This window comes from Carassius auratus, chromosome 28 (assembly GCF_003368295.1).
Source record: "Carassius auratus strain Wakin chromosome 28, ASM336829v1, whole genome shotgun sequence".
NCBI lineage: Eukaryota > Metazoa > Chordata > Actinopteri > Cypriniformes > Cyprinidae > Carassius > Carassius auratus.
Window position 1 is genome coordinate 15823614 of NC_039270.1, and position 15766 is coordinate 15839379.

A 15766-nucleotide genomic window follows, 5' to 3' on the forward strand; every position below is an offset into this window, starting at 1 on the left:
TTGTCAGTGCAGTCTACACGTTTTTCTAGAGAGATCTGGCAACACGTGTAAGCAGGGAGGTTTAGCGATTTAGCATTATCCTTTGAGCTGGCAAGATGGCATCAGTATTAAGACACTCTACGAAGTTCAGCCCGTCTGGTAGGTGTGTCATGTTTTGTCAGAAACTTTTTCTGTTTTTGCTATTTTTTTAGTGGCTTTGTTTTCCTCCCCGAATTAAGTTCAGCAGTAGTTATGCATTGAGGAGGAAATGGGACAAAGGTCAGCAGATACAAAAGAGCTGTTTATGCTTTCCTGTCGTTTTAAGGCAGAAAATCAACATGATATTATTACGCGTATAATGTTAGTTTTTTTGTTTTTATTGTTATGGGTTGTAGAAAGGTAACCACGTCCTTTAATAAGGTCACAGTTTATTCACACATGGAATACAACACTGTGCTCTTGCGCAACGTTATTTACTGAACTGTAATCAATAGTCAAATACGTGCATTCGTTTTTAATTTTACATCTGCAAAATATTAGTCATTTCTCTTGCAGGATTTGCATCACTGTTGTCTGGAAACAGCCGTCATGGGAGAATCTGTGCTCTGCCATACATTGTATCTAAAAACAGATACTCATCATCCTCAAACATTAAAGTGGACCTGGACAGTAGTAATGGTAAGCATATTAATACATAATGTGCATTAGCAATGGTGTTTGCAATTACATATTTATCAAAAAGTCATTACCAGAATATAACTTTCCCCTCATTCTTGCAGGTGTTGCTTTAATGCAGTTCCAAAATCCTCCTGTCAACAGTCTCAGTCTTGACTTTCTGACTGAGTTTGCTATTCATTTAGAAAAACTCGAGCTGGACAGAAGCTGCAGGGGTGTGATCATAACATCCGTACGTCATCGGAAACATCTGCTTTAGTGAAATCAAGTGTCGTCTATTTGATTGACAGTGTGTTTTTTGTTAAAGGCCCAGCCGAAGGTGTTTTCTGCAGGCCTAGATATTTTGGAGATGTATAAAAAGAGCCCAGAGCACTGCGCAGAATTCTGGAAGGCTGTCCAGGAGGCGTGGCTTAGGCTCTATGGGTCCACCAAGGTCACAATCGCTGCTATCAATGTGAGTGTCACTATAAACACATTCTACCCTTTTGTGATAACTGGATTTTTGTTTAAAATATTCCTTAAAGGTCAAATTGTGTGATGAATGAAGGAATGATGTAAGTGTTGTGTTTTTAGGGCGCTAGTCCTGCAGGTGGCTGTTTGTTAGCTTTGTGTTGTGACTACAGGATCATGGCTGAGAACCCTCGCTATAACATTGGTCTCAATGAAACACAACTTGGTATAGTTGCACCTTTTTGGTGAGTATTATAAATGGGGTTTTTTTATCTTGATTTTTCACAATTCTTGTACTTTGTGACCACAAGTTTTATCTACTCAAATAATCCATTAGTAATCAGATTGATGGCTCTATCAGATTGAAAAGCCTTCCTGTAAACACCTCAACTGATTTGAGCTTGATCCGAATGAATTTGTAGTGTAGACTTCAAATAATTCAATTTATAGGAAAAAACACAAGCATATGACCATTCTCTCACTTGGACTCAAAAATACTCTGTGCGTGTTCTACCAGACTACTTTTACAATATTCCTTAGTAAATTAAAATGTGGGTCGTATAGTCAAGTTTAGGATTCACGTAAACGTCACTTTCAGATCAGTCCTTTTTACACGGACTGATTAAAATGTGTGCGTGTTAGCATACCCACTGGAACACAGGGTGGTACTAAACAGAGGTTTTGTAAATCAGGTTTAAGGACTCCATGATAAACGTTGTGGGCCATAGAGAAACCGAGAAGGGTCTTCAGCTGGGTTTACTGTACAGTGCCCCTGAAGCCCTGAAGATCGGTTTGGTGGATGAGCTTGTTCCTGAGGATAAAGTCCTCAGCGCCGCTACTGAAAACATGAAGAAATGGTTGGCCATTCCAGGTAAATGGTATTAGCTTGCTCTAAAATATGATATCTTTGCCTGTTATAGTACATATTGTTTACGTAAAGTGTTTTTTCCTGCAGATCATGCCCGTCAGATAAGTAAGTCCATGATGAGAAAACCCACAATAGACAAACTTGTTGCAAACAGGGAAGCCGACACCACAAACTTTGTCAGTTTCATCACCAAAGACTCCATCCAGAAATCTCTTGGGGTGTACATGGAGATGCTGAAGAAGAGGAGGGCTTGAGGGAACGAAACACGTGCCTGTTGTTAAATTTGCCTTTGTGGAGCGCATCAGTGTCGCTGTATATCACACTGTCCTCTATTTTGTTACAGGAGGGTAACTTTGTTTGTAAATAAAATCTTTTGAAAACCAAAATGGAATGGATTTTTTTTAGCAAGCAAATAGTAGATAACTTTTTTCTTTTTTTTTTTAAATTCAGCTTCAAGTTTGTAAATTGACATTTTCCATACAGTATATTCATAAGGAGATGGGTTAGGTCTAAGAAATGGTTCAAATTTATTTGAAATATTTCTCTATTTCAATCAAGTTTTGTCTATTCTAATTCATTTTGAACAGTCTTTAGTTTTTTTTAATTCGATAACACTTCATTTTACAATACCTTTGTTACACCTCACATGTACTTACTGTAGAAATAACAGTAAATTTTGCATAATTACAAGCAACTAACCCTAAACCAAACCATATAGTATAGGATGTTATTGATTAATATTACTCAGAACTTGTAATCTGTAATTATATTTTACAAGAACTCTTTATATACACAGTATTTTTTGTTGAAGTTTATTGAGATTATTGGATATTGATTATACCATTGATAATACTATTTCAGTTTTTCTAAAAAAATACATTTTATTCAATGTGCCATTTCTTTGTAGTTAGGAAATGTACTTTCTGAATAAAAAATCTTTCTACACCATTTGTTTCTTAATGTAGTAAATCTACAAGAATAATAATAACAGAAGAATTGAGGGCAAAAATGTAATTCACATTCAATCATGTGTTTCTTATAGCTATAAAATGAATTTTCTTATTTTTTTATTAAGTCTAAGACGGCACTACACATCAAGCATTAGCGTTGTAGTGTACATCTGCTGCGAGGGAACAACCCTGATGTTTTTCACAGGAGCTTGACCTCCACTGGAAAGTGATCGCTCACTGCCAGCGCCTGTGAGAGAGACATGAATGCTTCAGATAGAGGAATACACTCAGCAATAACTCAACTCTCCAGGGAGCTTCTTAGGTCAAATGTTTAGGATACTGAATCCCAATGAGGCAAAACCTGTCCTTACCCAACTCTGGCTCAATCCATGGGCCTGCATGAAGTCAAAGACCTGCGCTGATCCAGCAGACACTCCTCTCATCATGTCAGAGGTGGCCACAATCCTTTTTTCAAGCATATTATGAATAATTTCATAATGTGTAAATAACACAGGTTTATCTTATCCAGCTAAATAGCCTCTGATGTCTTCCTACCTGTCATAGGGGCAGTTGGTGTGTGTGACAGTTGTGTCCGCACTATCAGGGATGAGCCAGGTGTAACTTTGGTCTGTGCGGAGGCGTATTTTGGACCACTCTGAATTCGAAACGTAGCTACAGCCAGCATTGAAGTCTCCCAAAAGCATGATGTTCTGAAACCAAATTTGAATTGAGACAAATCCTCCAAATCAAATTGTAAATTAGCATGTTCAGGACAATAGAAATTGAGTTGAAATGTCTGCCATGTTAGCAGAACTAGTTCAAACAGTCATTATGCAAAAACATAGTTACATTTGTGTTCAGACGTTGTCTAGCATCCACGACCACATCATGCAGAGCATCGATTTCGGTCACAGCCACTTCTGGGGATGTATGCTGAGGAATGAGGGCAAATTCCTGGACAGCTATAGAAAAGATACTCATTAGTGCTCAATAGCACTACCAGCTCAATCAGCTCAATAAGAAGTGAATGTTGTTTAGTGTCACTGTGAGCTGTAAATTCCTTTTTATTGTTGAAATTCAATCACTGCCAAATCCTTGATAAATAATAATAGAATAAGTACAGTCATTGTATTTATAATACATTACAGTATCCTTCAGAAATCATTCTAATACCTAATCAGTGTTCAAAACAGCTGTAATTTGTAATATTTGTTTTGTGAAAACTGTCATACACTTTTCATGGTTTCTTTCATGAGTAGAAAGTTGAAAGGAATTGCGTTTATTTTAAACTGAAATCTTTTAAACAATTTAGAAGTCTTAGTTGGCTTTTGATACATTTCTATAGATCAATACTGCATTGTATATATATATATATATATATATATGGATATATATATATATATATATATATATATATATATATATATATATATATACAATGGAAGAAATTCTTTTGCTGAACAGTACGTTCCCACTGTATTACTGCTAACATTTTCATAATGACTTGGACCTCCACCTGTATTAGAGGAGAACATCACAACAAAGGGTTCTCTATTGAAAGTATCAGTTCCACAGGATTCACATCCATCATCATACTGGAAGCTTTTCACAACGGACACTGACTGATGTCTGATGAAAATAAAAGTGTAATTGTTAATTTGATATGAAATGCACACACACACACACACACATATAATCGTATATGATATATAAACTAAATGTTACCTGTAAATAAAGAGATATCTCTCTTTATAAGTGCTCCTACCCAAGGGCTCACTTACAATGTACTGGTATTCATATGGTGAGGAACCTCTGATAATGAAAATAATATTTATTAATTTATCTATACAAATAAATACAGTAACTAATAGGCAGTTAAGACAGCATACCCATTCACACTTTGCATCAGCTTATTCGTTGCAGAGAGATCACTGTCTCTCACTTCTTGGATGAGTACAATGTCATACCGGTGTACTACCTAACAAACACAATACAGTTACCAAATGAGAGCATGGAAGTATTTTATAGGTTTGCCTGTCACTCACGTTGGTAATGATGTCAAGCAGGGTGGCATTAGATGTTTTTGAATCCCCGAAGGATTTGATGTTGAAGGCTCCAATAAGAAAGGAGTGTCCAAGGTGGACAGATACCAGGAGTAGACCTAGAGTAGTAATGATCTTCATGCTGTATATAGAGATAGAGGACATAGTTAGACAGTAATTAAAGAGTAGTCATACCTAATACAGATTTCAAATTAGACATAGCAATACAGGTGAAAGGGTAAGGGCATAAATACACTTCCACTAACACAGAATCTTGATAAAGAAATACAATTAATATGCATCTGTTTTAAATATATGCAATGAAAATTGATTTACCTCCTGTTGAACTCTGCTTTCGCTTAGGCTGTGAGAACAGGGAGAAAAGTTTTTCGCACAGCAAAGTCTTTGTATACCCGAACTTGGGAAGTCCCTCTCTCAGGGAATAAAGTGGTATCACATATTCTGGAGAGTTTTTATTTACCACTACTGTGTAAAGACACCAGCCTCTTGCTCACTTTCTCCGTGGGAAATAAACAGATGGGCGATAAGACAATGTAACTTTAAACAGGTGTTAGATAGACAAATTAAGATATTTATTTTGTAGCTTGTTATTGCAGTTCAAAAGAGCAGGTTTTGTTTTGAACTTTCTGAAATACAGGGAAAGAATAGTACCACAGCTTGTCTGTGACTGTTCATATACTAATACTGTATATCATTCATCTGTTTGTAAAGATTTTGTGTAGAAAGCCTGTTTGAAATGGTAATTATAACTTTATTATCTACTTTGTAATTTTAGAATGCTGAACTGACCCCTGTTAACTGAACCCACTGCCTAAAACATCCAACTTCAGTGCAAGAGAGGGCACTACAGTGTGTGCCATTCAGATGAAGAAAATAGGCCTATATATGTAGCCTATTTATTTATTTAGAATTTGAACTCAAACAAAAAGTTAATATGTTGCATGTACATATCACTCGAGTCCCAGAGTAAAGGAGATAAATACACTGAACAAAATTATAAACGCAACACTATTGTTTTTGCCCCCATTTTTCATGAGCTGAACTCAAAGATCTAAGACTTTTTCTATGTACACAAAAGGCCTATTTCTCTCAAATATTGTTCACAAATCTGTCTAAATCTGCATTACTGAGCAATTCTCCTTTGCTGAGATAATCCATCCACCACACAGGTGTGGCATATCAAGATGATGATTAGACAGCATGATTATTGCACAGGTGTGCCAGGCTGGCCATATTAAAAGGTCACTCTAAAATGTGAAGTTTTATCACACAGCACAATGCCGCAGATGTCACAAGTTTTGAGGGAGCCTGCAATTGGCACGCTGACTGCAGGAATGTCCACCAGAGCTGTTGCCCATAAATTGAATGTTCATTTCTTTATCATAAGCCATCTCCAAAGGCGTTTCAGAGAATTTGGCAGTACATCCACCCGGCCTCACAACCGCAGACCACGTGTTACCACACCAAACCAGGACCTCGACTTCCAGCATCTTCAGCTCCAAGATCGCCTGAGACAAGCCAGCTGCTGCAAAAATCGGTTTGCATAACCAAAGAATTTCTGCACAAACTGTCAGAAACCGTCTCAGGGAAGCTCATCTGCATGCTTGTCATCCTCATCGGGGTCTCTACCTGACTGCAGTTCGACGTCCTAACCGACTTGAGTGGGCAAATGCTCACATTCGATGGTGTCTGACACTTTGGAGAGGTGTTCTCTTCACGGATATGAATCCTGCTTTTCACTGTACAGGGCAGATGGCAGAAAGTGTGTGTGGCGTCGTATGGGAGAGTGGTTTGCTGATGTCAGTGTTGTGGATCGAGTGGCCCATGGTGGTTTTGGGGTTATGGCATGGGCAGGCGTATGTTATGGACAAAGAACACAGGTGCATTTTATTAATGGCATTTTGAATGCACAAAGATACTGTGACGAGATCCTGAGGCCCATTGTTGTGCCATTCATCCACGACCATCACCTCATTTTGCATCATGATAATGCACACCCCCATGTTGCAAGGATCTGTACACAATTCCTGGAAGTTGAAAAACATCCCAGTTCTTGCATGGCCAGCATACTCACAGGACATGTCACCCACTGAACATGTTTGAAAAGCTCTTGATGAGTGTATACGACAGTGTGTTCCAGTTCCTGCCAATTTCCTGCCAACTTTCCTGCCAACTTCACACAGCCATTAAAGAGGAGTAGACCAACATTCCACGGGACACAATCAACAACCTGATCAACTCTATGCGAAGGAAGTCGTTAAGCAGCAACTTTTTGTTTCCAAGCCCTAAAATCGTAAATTACATAATTTGGGTCAAGACAGAGAAGCAAGCTCGTTTCCTGTTTCTTTTCCTACCAAATTTGATGAGTTTGTTGATGGCATCTCAGTTTTTCATGTCCTGATCATTTAGCTATAAGTGCTGTAATTTTAAAGCTTGGTCTGCCTTCACCTCTATATAATGCGCAAAGTAATATCTCTTGCTTCACTTGCTTAATCCGGAGATTCAAATCCTTCATTTTAACTGCTAAAACTGGGTCGACAGAAGACTCTGACATGGCAACATCAGGAAGGCCCCTGTCTGAAATAGCTCCTAATGTCAGACGAAACCACCCCATCCTCCATGGTGCCGGACTCTGGTAAAATCCCAGATTCCACAAGCCAATCACGTAACACTTTTTTTTGGTTGTTGTTGTTGCTTACCTCGAATAGATGAGTCTCTAATTATCAACCAGCAGTATTTAAGGAAAAAAACACTCTCTTCCTAAAGCTTCCCTTTTAACTTAATCGAATATATAAACAAATAAATAAAAAGAACACATAAACTTTTATTTAAATTTAGCTTGAAAATAAGCAAAGACACAAACACAGTTTGGCTCTGTTAGCTGATAATACACAACTCAGAATCTCAGTTTGGCAAACTATTATTATCCAATATCCAGAATTCAGTCTGGAGCAGAGGAGATGTGTGTCTCTCTGCACTGCTCTCTTTTTTCTTTCCTTAAGGCTTCACAGAACTCTTTATATTGTGCTGAATATGACGTTAAGTGGCAGATCAGTGGGTGTTGCTGCAGTTAAATATCTTTGTAAAGAGGTGTCCTCTCTCCCAGGTGAACCTAAAGTACTATGTGGTGGATATAAGATAGTCTAATAATTATAATATGACTGCATAGTGAACCCTTAAAGTACATCTTCAGGAGAACACTGAAGAATATATACATAAAATGTTCCAAGTAGGCCTAACAAACAAGGCTAAAATATGAGAAAACGGGGAAAATTAAAATAAATAAAAAATAAAATCCTTACAGTTTAAGGATAATTTGGAGTAGCCTTATGAAAATAACCATGGTTTTACCACAAATAAAACCAAAAAAATGATTACTATAGTTGTACAATTACAAATTAACCATTGTTTTGCTACACTAACCATAGTTTGACTGTGGTATTTGTAGTAAAACTGTGGTTATACAAATGGTAATCGATATGCCAAAAAAACAACAACTGTGTGGCATCTGAGTGGCACGCTCTGCCAAGCCGCTGGCACAGAGGCCTTTCGTGTGGTGGGTTCAAGTCCTGCGTGGTACAACTATAGGGCAATCATGACCCAAAGGATGAAGAGTTGGACTTGTAACCCGAAGGTCATGGGTTCAAGTCTCAGGTCTGGCAGGGATTGTAGGTGGGGGGAGTGAATATCCAGCACTTGACTGAGGTGAGACCCATGAGGAAGGCACAGAACCCCCAAATGCTCCCTGGGTGGCTGCTCTCCGGCTGTGTTTGTGAGTATGTGTTCACTACTCACTGCTGTGTGTGTACACTTGGATGGGCTAAATGCTGAGCACAAATTCCAAGTATGGGGCACTATCGTTGGCCACATGTTACTTCTCTTCCTTTCCATGGTATAATAAAACCATGGTTAATTTTCATCTGACTCACAGGTGCAATTAACATTTCATGAAGCTGTGTACCCAACTCATTAAAAAAAATATTTATTTTCAAACTTCTGCATAAACCCCAAAATAAAATTTTTTGGGGTACTCTCTGATATAGGTCCTTCTCACTTCTGAAGTTTTGCTATTTCTTGTCATATATTACATTCATGAATGTACATTTTCTGCAACAACAACAACAACAACAAACCTCCTTCCTTTTTATTTACAGGAAAGATTTGGATGTGTATGTAAACATTTTAAGGAATTCTTAAGTAGGCATTCTTCATGGGATAGCAGTAAAAGAGAAGACTTCACTTTTTGGAGTCACACTCATAAGAAGGTAATATATGATTTGATCTTATTGAAGTGGAAAAACAGCTTCTCTCTTCAATTACTCTTAAGAAGATCTCTGAGTTAGATTCCTTTTTGTCTAATGTTGGTCCTTTAACTTTTGATTCTTTGAGGATGATATGGGAAAAGGACTTGGAGAAATGGTTATCTGTTTGTACATGTGTTTTCCCCAGAGGTGTCTCAATTTCGGCCCAGGAACAATCTAAGGAATCAGGAATCTTACTCCAGTTCACCTTCATAAAATATTCCCCAATTCTTCTCAATTATGTTTCAAATGTAGGTCTGACATTGGCACAGTGATGCATGTGTTTTGGGATTGTGATAAAATCAAAGGTTACTGGAAAGAGATCCACATGGTTATTCAAAAGATTACTGAAAAAACTTTTGCATTGTCTCCAAATGTTTACCTTCTGAACTGTAAAGCTTGTCTGTGCCTTGACTGTGACAAAGTGTGCTGAACTTCTGTATTTATTTAGCAAAAAAATTATATTATTACCATGGTCAACTCCTCAGATACCCTCAGTTTATATGTGACTGAGTCAGGTCGCTACTCTTTTACCTCTGGAAAAACTAACTCATGATCTTCATCAAAAATCTGATGTTTTCTGGTGCGCTTGGTCTTCTCTGTGGAACTTTCTGGAAGATGCTTATAGTGACTGATATATCCTTTTAATTACTGGTATATAAAATGTCGCTGTTATTTATTTACTTTGATATGCCCAGTTGTATATATATATATATATATATATATATATATATATATATATATATATATATATATATATATATATATATATATTTTATAATAAGTATTTAGATTTTGCATTTTAACACTCTTTGATAGTGTGATTCTTATAAGCTAACGTAGTATACCTTGGGTTAATAGATGTAACCCTCATTGTCTTTTGTTTTTATTCTGTTTGTGTATTTGTAATTGTTATAATTTTACTGCAAAAAAATAAATAAAAAAATAATAATAATAATAATAATAATAATAATGAACGTGCCTGTGTGATCGAGTTAACAGTGACAACAGCGCCTACCAAACTCACAGAATTTAGTGTTACACCGGAAGTGTCTGCCCAGAGTCTGTCGAAGTGCTAACGGCTAAGCTAATGCATTGAGGAGCCAAATACGATCCTCTGACTGAATGTGTTATCTCCGCTCCGGACACAAATTCACACACTACCGCCATGCTACTGCAGCAGTGAGCCTTCTTCACGGCAATAAAAAGACACGACTGAATATCCTTCTGCTCATCCAAGCGGTAAAACCAGGCAGGTTAGGAATCATAGATCCCAGCTAATAATTCTGCATGTAGCTGTTAGCATGTAAACAAATAAAGGAAATGCGTCTGACAGATTGATTATTTGAATGCACTGCGTTCCCTCATCATGCTATTAGAGATTCTTAAAAACATTCTTCTAATTATTCATATATATGTATATATATATATATATATATATATATATATTTTTTTTTTTTTTTTCAGTTGGCTCAGTAAAATCAAAGTGTGTGATTTGACAGGAGTGCTAACTAGCTGCTAGCTTGGGAGATTATGAAGTTGTCGTTCAGTTTTGGCTTTTTGTGGGTGTATACAATTACTCGACAGTAAAATGACTTAACAGAATTGAATTTTCTGTTCCTGAACTTTAATTGGATTACGATGAGATTGATGTAATTAACGCATCTTTGTGTCAGTATCATAGTGTCAATTGTGTGGTATTTGTGCAATACAGTTTTTTTTATTTGCTTAATTATTATGGCAAACATGTTTTCTGTTTAGTTCAACATCGTGTACAAGGTTCTGTTTTTCGTTGCAAATGCCATTTGAGTTGACAGCAAACTCTAGCATGTTTTAGCACTTATATTTCTCCTCAAAGTGACAACATCTCTGGTAGAGAGATGATAATAAACAAGTACTTAAAAGCTTTTAAAAGCTAGTCATTGGACACAATTTTTACACATGCTGACCGCAATGTCCCAGGCCATCAATCTCGTACCACATAATGGACTGCTCAGTACAAGTAATGGTTTTCAAACTGAGATGCATGTTGTTCAGCTTGTTTTGCTCTTCTGAACTCTTCATCTTAACTCTTTCTCTCAGGTGTGAATGACCGACGTGGTGCCTACCACCGCCCTCAGTGAAATAAAGCTCCGCCTGCTCTGCCACGATGACATAGAGAGAATAAAAGTGCTCTGTGGAGAGTGGTTTCCCATTGAGTGAGTGCTGAAACAGCTAACCAAGCCATCCCTTGATACAGGTCAAGTACAAGTCTAACACGCTCTGTTATTGGCTCGCTTGTGTTTTAGGTATCCGGACTCATGGTACCATGACATCACATCAAATAAGAAGTTCTTCTCTCTGGCTGCCACCTTTAGAGGGGGAATTGTCGGGATGATTGTGGCAGAAATAAAAAGCAGAACGAAAGTGCACAAAGAGGTACAGCTTTCATGTGTATGCTGAGTCATTGACACAGAGGAAAAACTGTGTGAGAATAAAATAATGCTTGTTATAATGGTGCAATACATTCTGTGCTTAAAGTAGTTCATCCAAAAACAGACCATCCCAGATGAGATGAGTTTGTTTTTCTTCAACGGAACAGATTAAGAGAAGTTTGACATTGCATCACTTGATAACCAATGGATCCACTGCAGAGAATGGGTGCCGTCAGAATGAGAGTTCAAACAGCTGATAAAAACATCACAATAATCCACACCACTCCAGTTAATCACTAAGATATTAAAACGAGTCCTCTGTCCATAATATATAATTTTCTCCAGGAAAAATGTTGTCTCTCCTGAATCAAGGAAGAAATATGCACAGATCAAGAACAACAACTTCAAAAATAGTTCGAATCAAATATGTCTTTTTTTTTTTTTTTTTTTACTGTTGGAAGTCTTATTATGAATTATGGTCTTTTTTTTAAGTTAAATCAGTGGCAAAATGATGGATTTGTTTCTCCCAAACACACTGATTTTCAGTTCACAAGACATTAATTGATGGACTGGAGTCATGTGGTTTATGATGATGCTTTTATCAGCTGTTCGGACTCTGATTCTGACGGCACCCATTTGCTGCAGAGGATCCATTGATGAGCAAGTGATGTAATGCTAAATTTCTTCAAATCAAATTCTTCAATGGATTGTCTGAGGGTGAGCACATTTTCAGGAAATTAGTATTTTTAGGTCAACTATTCCTTTAATGTCTATGAATGTGTGAGAGGATTTTGTTTACTGTGTTTTATGCTATTGATTAATAAATGTTTGGATGAGGTTTGGATGACTTTGACCGTGAACAGTAGTTCCTCTGGAGCTTTGATGTAAAGGATCATAATTAAGTTCTTCTGACATATCCAAAGCCTTTTTATAGCAGGTGATTAATTAGGTTACAGACTAAATTTCTGCACGTAGCAAAGGATTTGACCTTCATTAGAAAGGATTTTACCTTTTCATGGTCACCTCCTACTAAATCTACTTCTAGGTAATCTCAGTGTTCACGAGTGCTTTTATATTATGCAAGTTAGATATTACTGTTAGTTTACTTTCCATGTATGATGAGTACTATACATCAAAATCAAAGTCCTTTATATGTACAAGTTCTGTACATGAAACACAATTAAACTGTACAATCAAACTTGAATGCTTTTCCACAGACCAGACTATATAATAGACAGAATATAATATACAGTTTTGCTATGTACTTAAATAATATGCAATAAAACATGCAAAAATTTCTGCTGAAAATGCGTTACAGGAATAAGTACATTTGAATATATATCAAAATATAATTTTTTTTTTTAAATTTATAATAATGATAATTTTTTAATAATGATAATAATTGCCAATTTTCCTGTATTTTTAATCAAATAAATCCAGTCTTGGTGAGCATAAAAGACTCTTTGAAAAACGTTTAACTCCTTCAATATGTCAGTAATTATTACCAAAATCCAAATCATTGGTTTTTGTTATTCCAGTGTTATCCCAGCTAACCGTCTGTGTTTCTGACTCAGCATCTACTTCTCTCCACCAGGATGGAGACATCTTGGCCTCCAGCTTTCCTGTTGACACTCAAGTTGCGTACATCCTGAGTTTAGGGGTCGTGAAGGAGTTTCGAAAACATGGAATAGGTGAGAGGGTGACGCTTGTCTCACCTATTCTTCCAAACTGTGTGAACAGTATCCCAACAGTTTGAAAGGTCACTCGTATTTCTTTCTCTCTCTCTCTCTTTGCAGGCTCTCTGTTACTAGACAGTCTAAAGGAGCACATCTCCACCACGGCACAGGACCACTGTAAAGCCATCTACCTGCATGTGCTCACCACTAATAACACTGCCATTCACTTCTATGAGGACAGAGACTTTAAACAGCACCACTATTTACCGTATTATTACTCTATACGAGGAGTGCTGAAGGATGGCTTCACCTACGTCCTCTACATCAATGGCGGACATCCTCCATGGACTCTCTTATATCCTTTTCAAATAAATGCAGCATTGATGTTAATAAGATACGCCTTTCAAAAACAGATTTTTTTTAAATCCTACCAACCGTACCGTGAACAGTAGTGTATATTCCCAGTTGTCTTGTAGTGTTCCTTGACTCACTCAGCACTGATTATATTCATCATTTAGGTTCGGCACTGGCCAGTCTGAGCCCCTGCTCAATCCCTCAGAGAATTTACCGGCAAGCACAGAATCTGCTGCGCAGCTTTCTGCCGTGGTCGGGCATCTCTTCCAAGAGCGGCATCGAGTACAGCAGAACAATGTGAGGATCGGTCAGGTCACAACAGTGCAGGGTACGCCTGACTCATCCACCTACAGAGATCACTTCTGTTTAATGTCTCATTCATTTTCTTCTAAGCTCTAACGATGTCTTATTTATCAGGTGGAAGCTATTGATTTGTTTGGGTCACATCAGATGCCGAAGAGGAATGCGAAGACTGATATCCGATCTCTCTGGTCTCGAGCAGTGTATTATACTTGTATAATTTACATGTATATACTGTACCTATATATACTTTAATTAATATATATATATGCCTAGTCATCAGTAGATTGCCCTTTTTAATATAAACTCTCCACTTCATGCCTGTAATTCTGCTGCCGTGTAGAAATATTCTATTGTTAATCCAGATTTTTAATATAAATAGATCTTTTTTTTATTTGTGCCTGTTCTATATAGATGATTTTAGGGTTTGACGGTAGAAGTACGCATACCTTTTTCATTTAGTCACCTTCGTGCACGTGTCAAGCACTAGTGTTTGGTTTTGTGCAGGATCACTTGGACACGAAGCATATATTTTAGCCCCCAGTTTTAAGTTAGATGATTTTTAAATAACATTTGCACAGAGGAAATGAATGTAGTGTTGCTATGAAGGGAAAATAATGCAGTTACAGACAACCCTCCATCTCGCCAAATGTGTATCGTTGCTGTCAAATTCAAATGTGAAGGCTTTTTAAATTCAGATCGTCTTAATTTAGCAAGAGAGTTGCATCCTGCCATTCCACGCAGTGTACTTTCTGTTCTTTTAAAGGGGAAATAAATGAATGCTGTGGGGGGATGAATGCTTGAATTTTGGTATGTTGCTGTGAATCAGGGATTTACACACAAAATAAAACATTTAACAATAGATCACTCCTGCATTACGTGACTTACAATATCATTTTTTTTTTATTTATCTCTGTTTGGCCCTCCATTCATGTTCATGATGTCTTTGATGAAACACTGGTTTATCGGCGAAGGGTGTTTACAGAGAAACATTGCTGTGAGATTACATAAGGAACCTTACAGAAACTGTTCCATCATATGTAATTGGCCGACATGTATTTGGAATTGTCTGGTATTCGTCCATTTCTGGATCTGTAAAAACAAAATTGCATGTATGAAGAGCTGTTTTGAACTAATTGTCAGTATAATAGAACCACTGTCACCTTGTGCTTTTGAGATTGTGTGTAAATCTACAATTGTCTGTTTTAATGTTACATTCCTGTGAACTGCTACATTGTTGTGTTTCACATTTCATTGCGTTATCATTTCTTTTGTTAAGAATCTAAACAGGGGAAAGGTTTTACACTCTTATAGTTAAAATAAAATAAAATAAAAATACATTATGAAGAGATGATGATCAACATGTAGGTGACATGAACTACTGAAAATATTAACTGAAATGTTTTAATCATAATCGTACCTGAATTGTGAAGCATCCTCTAGTGTTCACTGAGAGGATCGTAGACTAGAGAGGATTTTTTAAATGTGAACTAAATGAATTTTATTTGTTGTATTGCTCTTGTCCATCTGCATCCTTCTGTGTCTGTTCTTCATGTATGAAGTGATTATTCATACATGCATTAAAAGCATTTTGAGATGACTTAAGAGAGAAAATAAATAAACTGAGATTGTGCAAGCATTTGTTTGTATAGTAGCTTATGATGATACTTTTTGTGTACATTTCAAACTCTGAATGTTTTGAGGCTTTACGGTAGTAGTCGATTACTGACGTAATT

The 15766-nt window shown here is 37.0% G+C and overlaps 3 protein-coding genes across 6 annotated transcripts; 2 read left to right on the top strand and 1 right to left on the bottom strand.

The window, feature by feature from the left end:
- Nucleotides 1-18: 18 nt before the first annotated feature.
- eci1 (enoyl-CoA delta isomerase 1) lies at nucleotides 19-2358 on the top strand. The gene is made up of 7 exons (XM_026208171.1): nucleotides 19-138; nucleotides 535-657; nucleotides 759-886; nucleotides 962-1108; nucleotides 1228-1349; nucleotides 1797-1975; nucleotides 2060-2358. Exons 1-7 carry the CDS (start codon nucleotides 96-98, stop codon nucleotides 2224-2226), a joined length of 909 nt encoding a protein of 302 aa, XP_026063956.1. The 5' UTR covers nucleotides 19-95; the 3' UTR covers nucleotides 2227-2358.
- A 613-nt stretch (nucleotides 2359-2971) lies between these two features.
- On the bottom strand, nucleotides 2972-5418 carry dnase1 (deoxyribonuclease I). Its single transcript, XM_026208172.1, has 9 exons — nucleotides 5301-5418; nucleotides 4968-5106; nucleotides 4812-4900; nucleotides 4648-4734; nucleotides 4439-4551; nucleotides 3772-3884; nucleotides 3478-3632; nucleotides 3294-3387; nucleotides 2972-3169 (listed from the first exon to the last, which is right to left on the bottom strand). The coding sequence occupies exons 2-9, from the start codon at nucleotides 5103-5105 to the stop codon at nucleotides 3122-3124; spliced, it is 837 nt and encodes a 278-aa protein (XP_026063957.1). The 5' UTR covers nucleotide 5106; nucleotides 5301-5418; the 3' UTR covers nucleotides 2972-3121.
- Nucleotides 5419-10334: 4916 nt separating this feature from the next.
- naa60 (N-alpha-acetyltransferase 60, NatF catalytic subunit) lies at nucleotides 10335-15669 on the top strand. Of its 4 annotated transcripts, none has more exons than XM_026208180.1 (7): nucleotides 10335-10538; nucleotides 11369-11484; nucleotides 11575-11704; nucleotides 13295-13391; nucleotides 13497-13731; nucleotides 13875-14058; nucleotides 14148-15669. In XM_026208180.1, exons 2-6 carry the CDS (start codon nucleotides 11375-11377, stop codon nucleotides 14029-14031), a joined length of 729 nt encoding a protein of 242 aa, XP_026063965.1. In that variant the 5' UTR covers nucleotides 10335-10538; nucleotides 11369-11374; the 3' UTR covers nucleotides 14032-14058; nucleotides 14148-15669. The 4 variants fall into 4 exon arrangements, with proteins under 4 accessions (XP_026063965.1, XP_026063966.1, XP_026063964.1 ...); XM_026208181.1 differs by having other exon boundaries at nucleotides 10335-10528; XM_026208179.1 differs by having other exon boundaries at nucleotides 10336-10542.
- Nucleotides 15670-15766: the final 97 nt, after the last annotated feature.

What these genes read in the sequence shown, in the direction of transcription:
- eci1 (XM_026208171.1), top strand. Translation starts at nt 96, where the DNA reads ATGGCATCAGTATTAAGACACTCTACGAAGTTCAGCCCGTCTG. An exon ending in GGGGTGTGATCATAACATCC is followed by an intron (nt 887 to 961) that starts GTACGTCATCGG and finishes TTTTTGTTAAAG; the next exon opens with GCCCAGCCGAAGGTGTTTTC. An exon ending in GGTATAGTTGCACCTTTTTG is followed by an intron (nt 1,350 to 1,796) that starts GTGAGTATTATA and finishes TTTGTAAATCAG; the next exon opens with GTTTAAGGACTCCATGATAA.
- naa60 (XM_026208180.1), top strand. Translation starts at nt 11,375, where the DNA reads ATGACCGACGTGGTGCCTACCACCGCCCTCAGTGAAATAAAGCTCCGC. An exon ending in GAACGAAAGTGCACAAAGAG is followed by an intron (nt 11,705 to 13,294) that starts GTACAGCTTTCA and finishes TCTCTCCACCAG; the next exon opens with GATGGAGACATCTTGGCCTC. An exon ending in GTTTCGAAAACATGGAATAG is followed by an intron (nt 13,392 to 13,496) that starts GTGAGAGGGTGA and finishes CTCTCTTTGCAG; the next exon opens with GCTCTCTGTTACTAGACAGT.
- dnase1 (XM_026208172.1), bottom strand. Translation starts at nt 5,105, where the DNA reads ATGAAGATCATTACTACTCTAGGTCTACTCCTGGTATCTGTCCACCTT. An exon ending in AGATATCTCTTTATTTACAG is followed by an intron (nt 4,552 to 4,647) that starts GTAACATTTAGT and finishes TATTTTCATCAG; the next exon opens with ACATCAGTCAGTGTCCGTTG. An exon ending in ACCAACTGCCCCTATGACAG is followed by an intron (nt 3,388 to 3,477) that starts GTAGGAAGACAT and finishes GCTTGAAAAAAG; the next exon opens with GATTGTGGCCACCTCTGACA.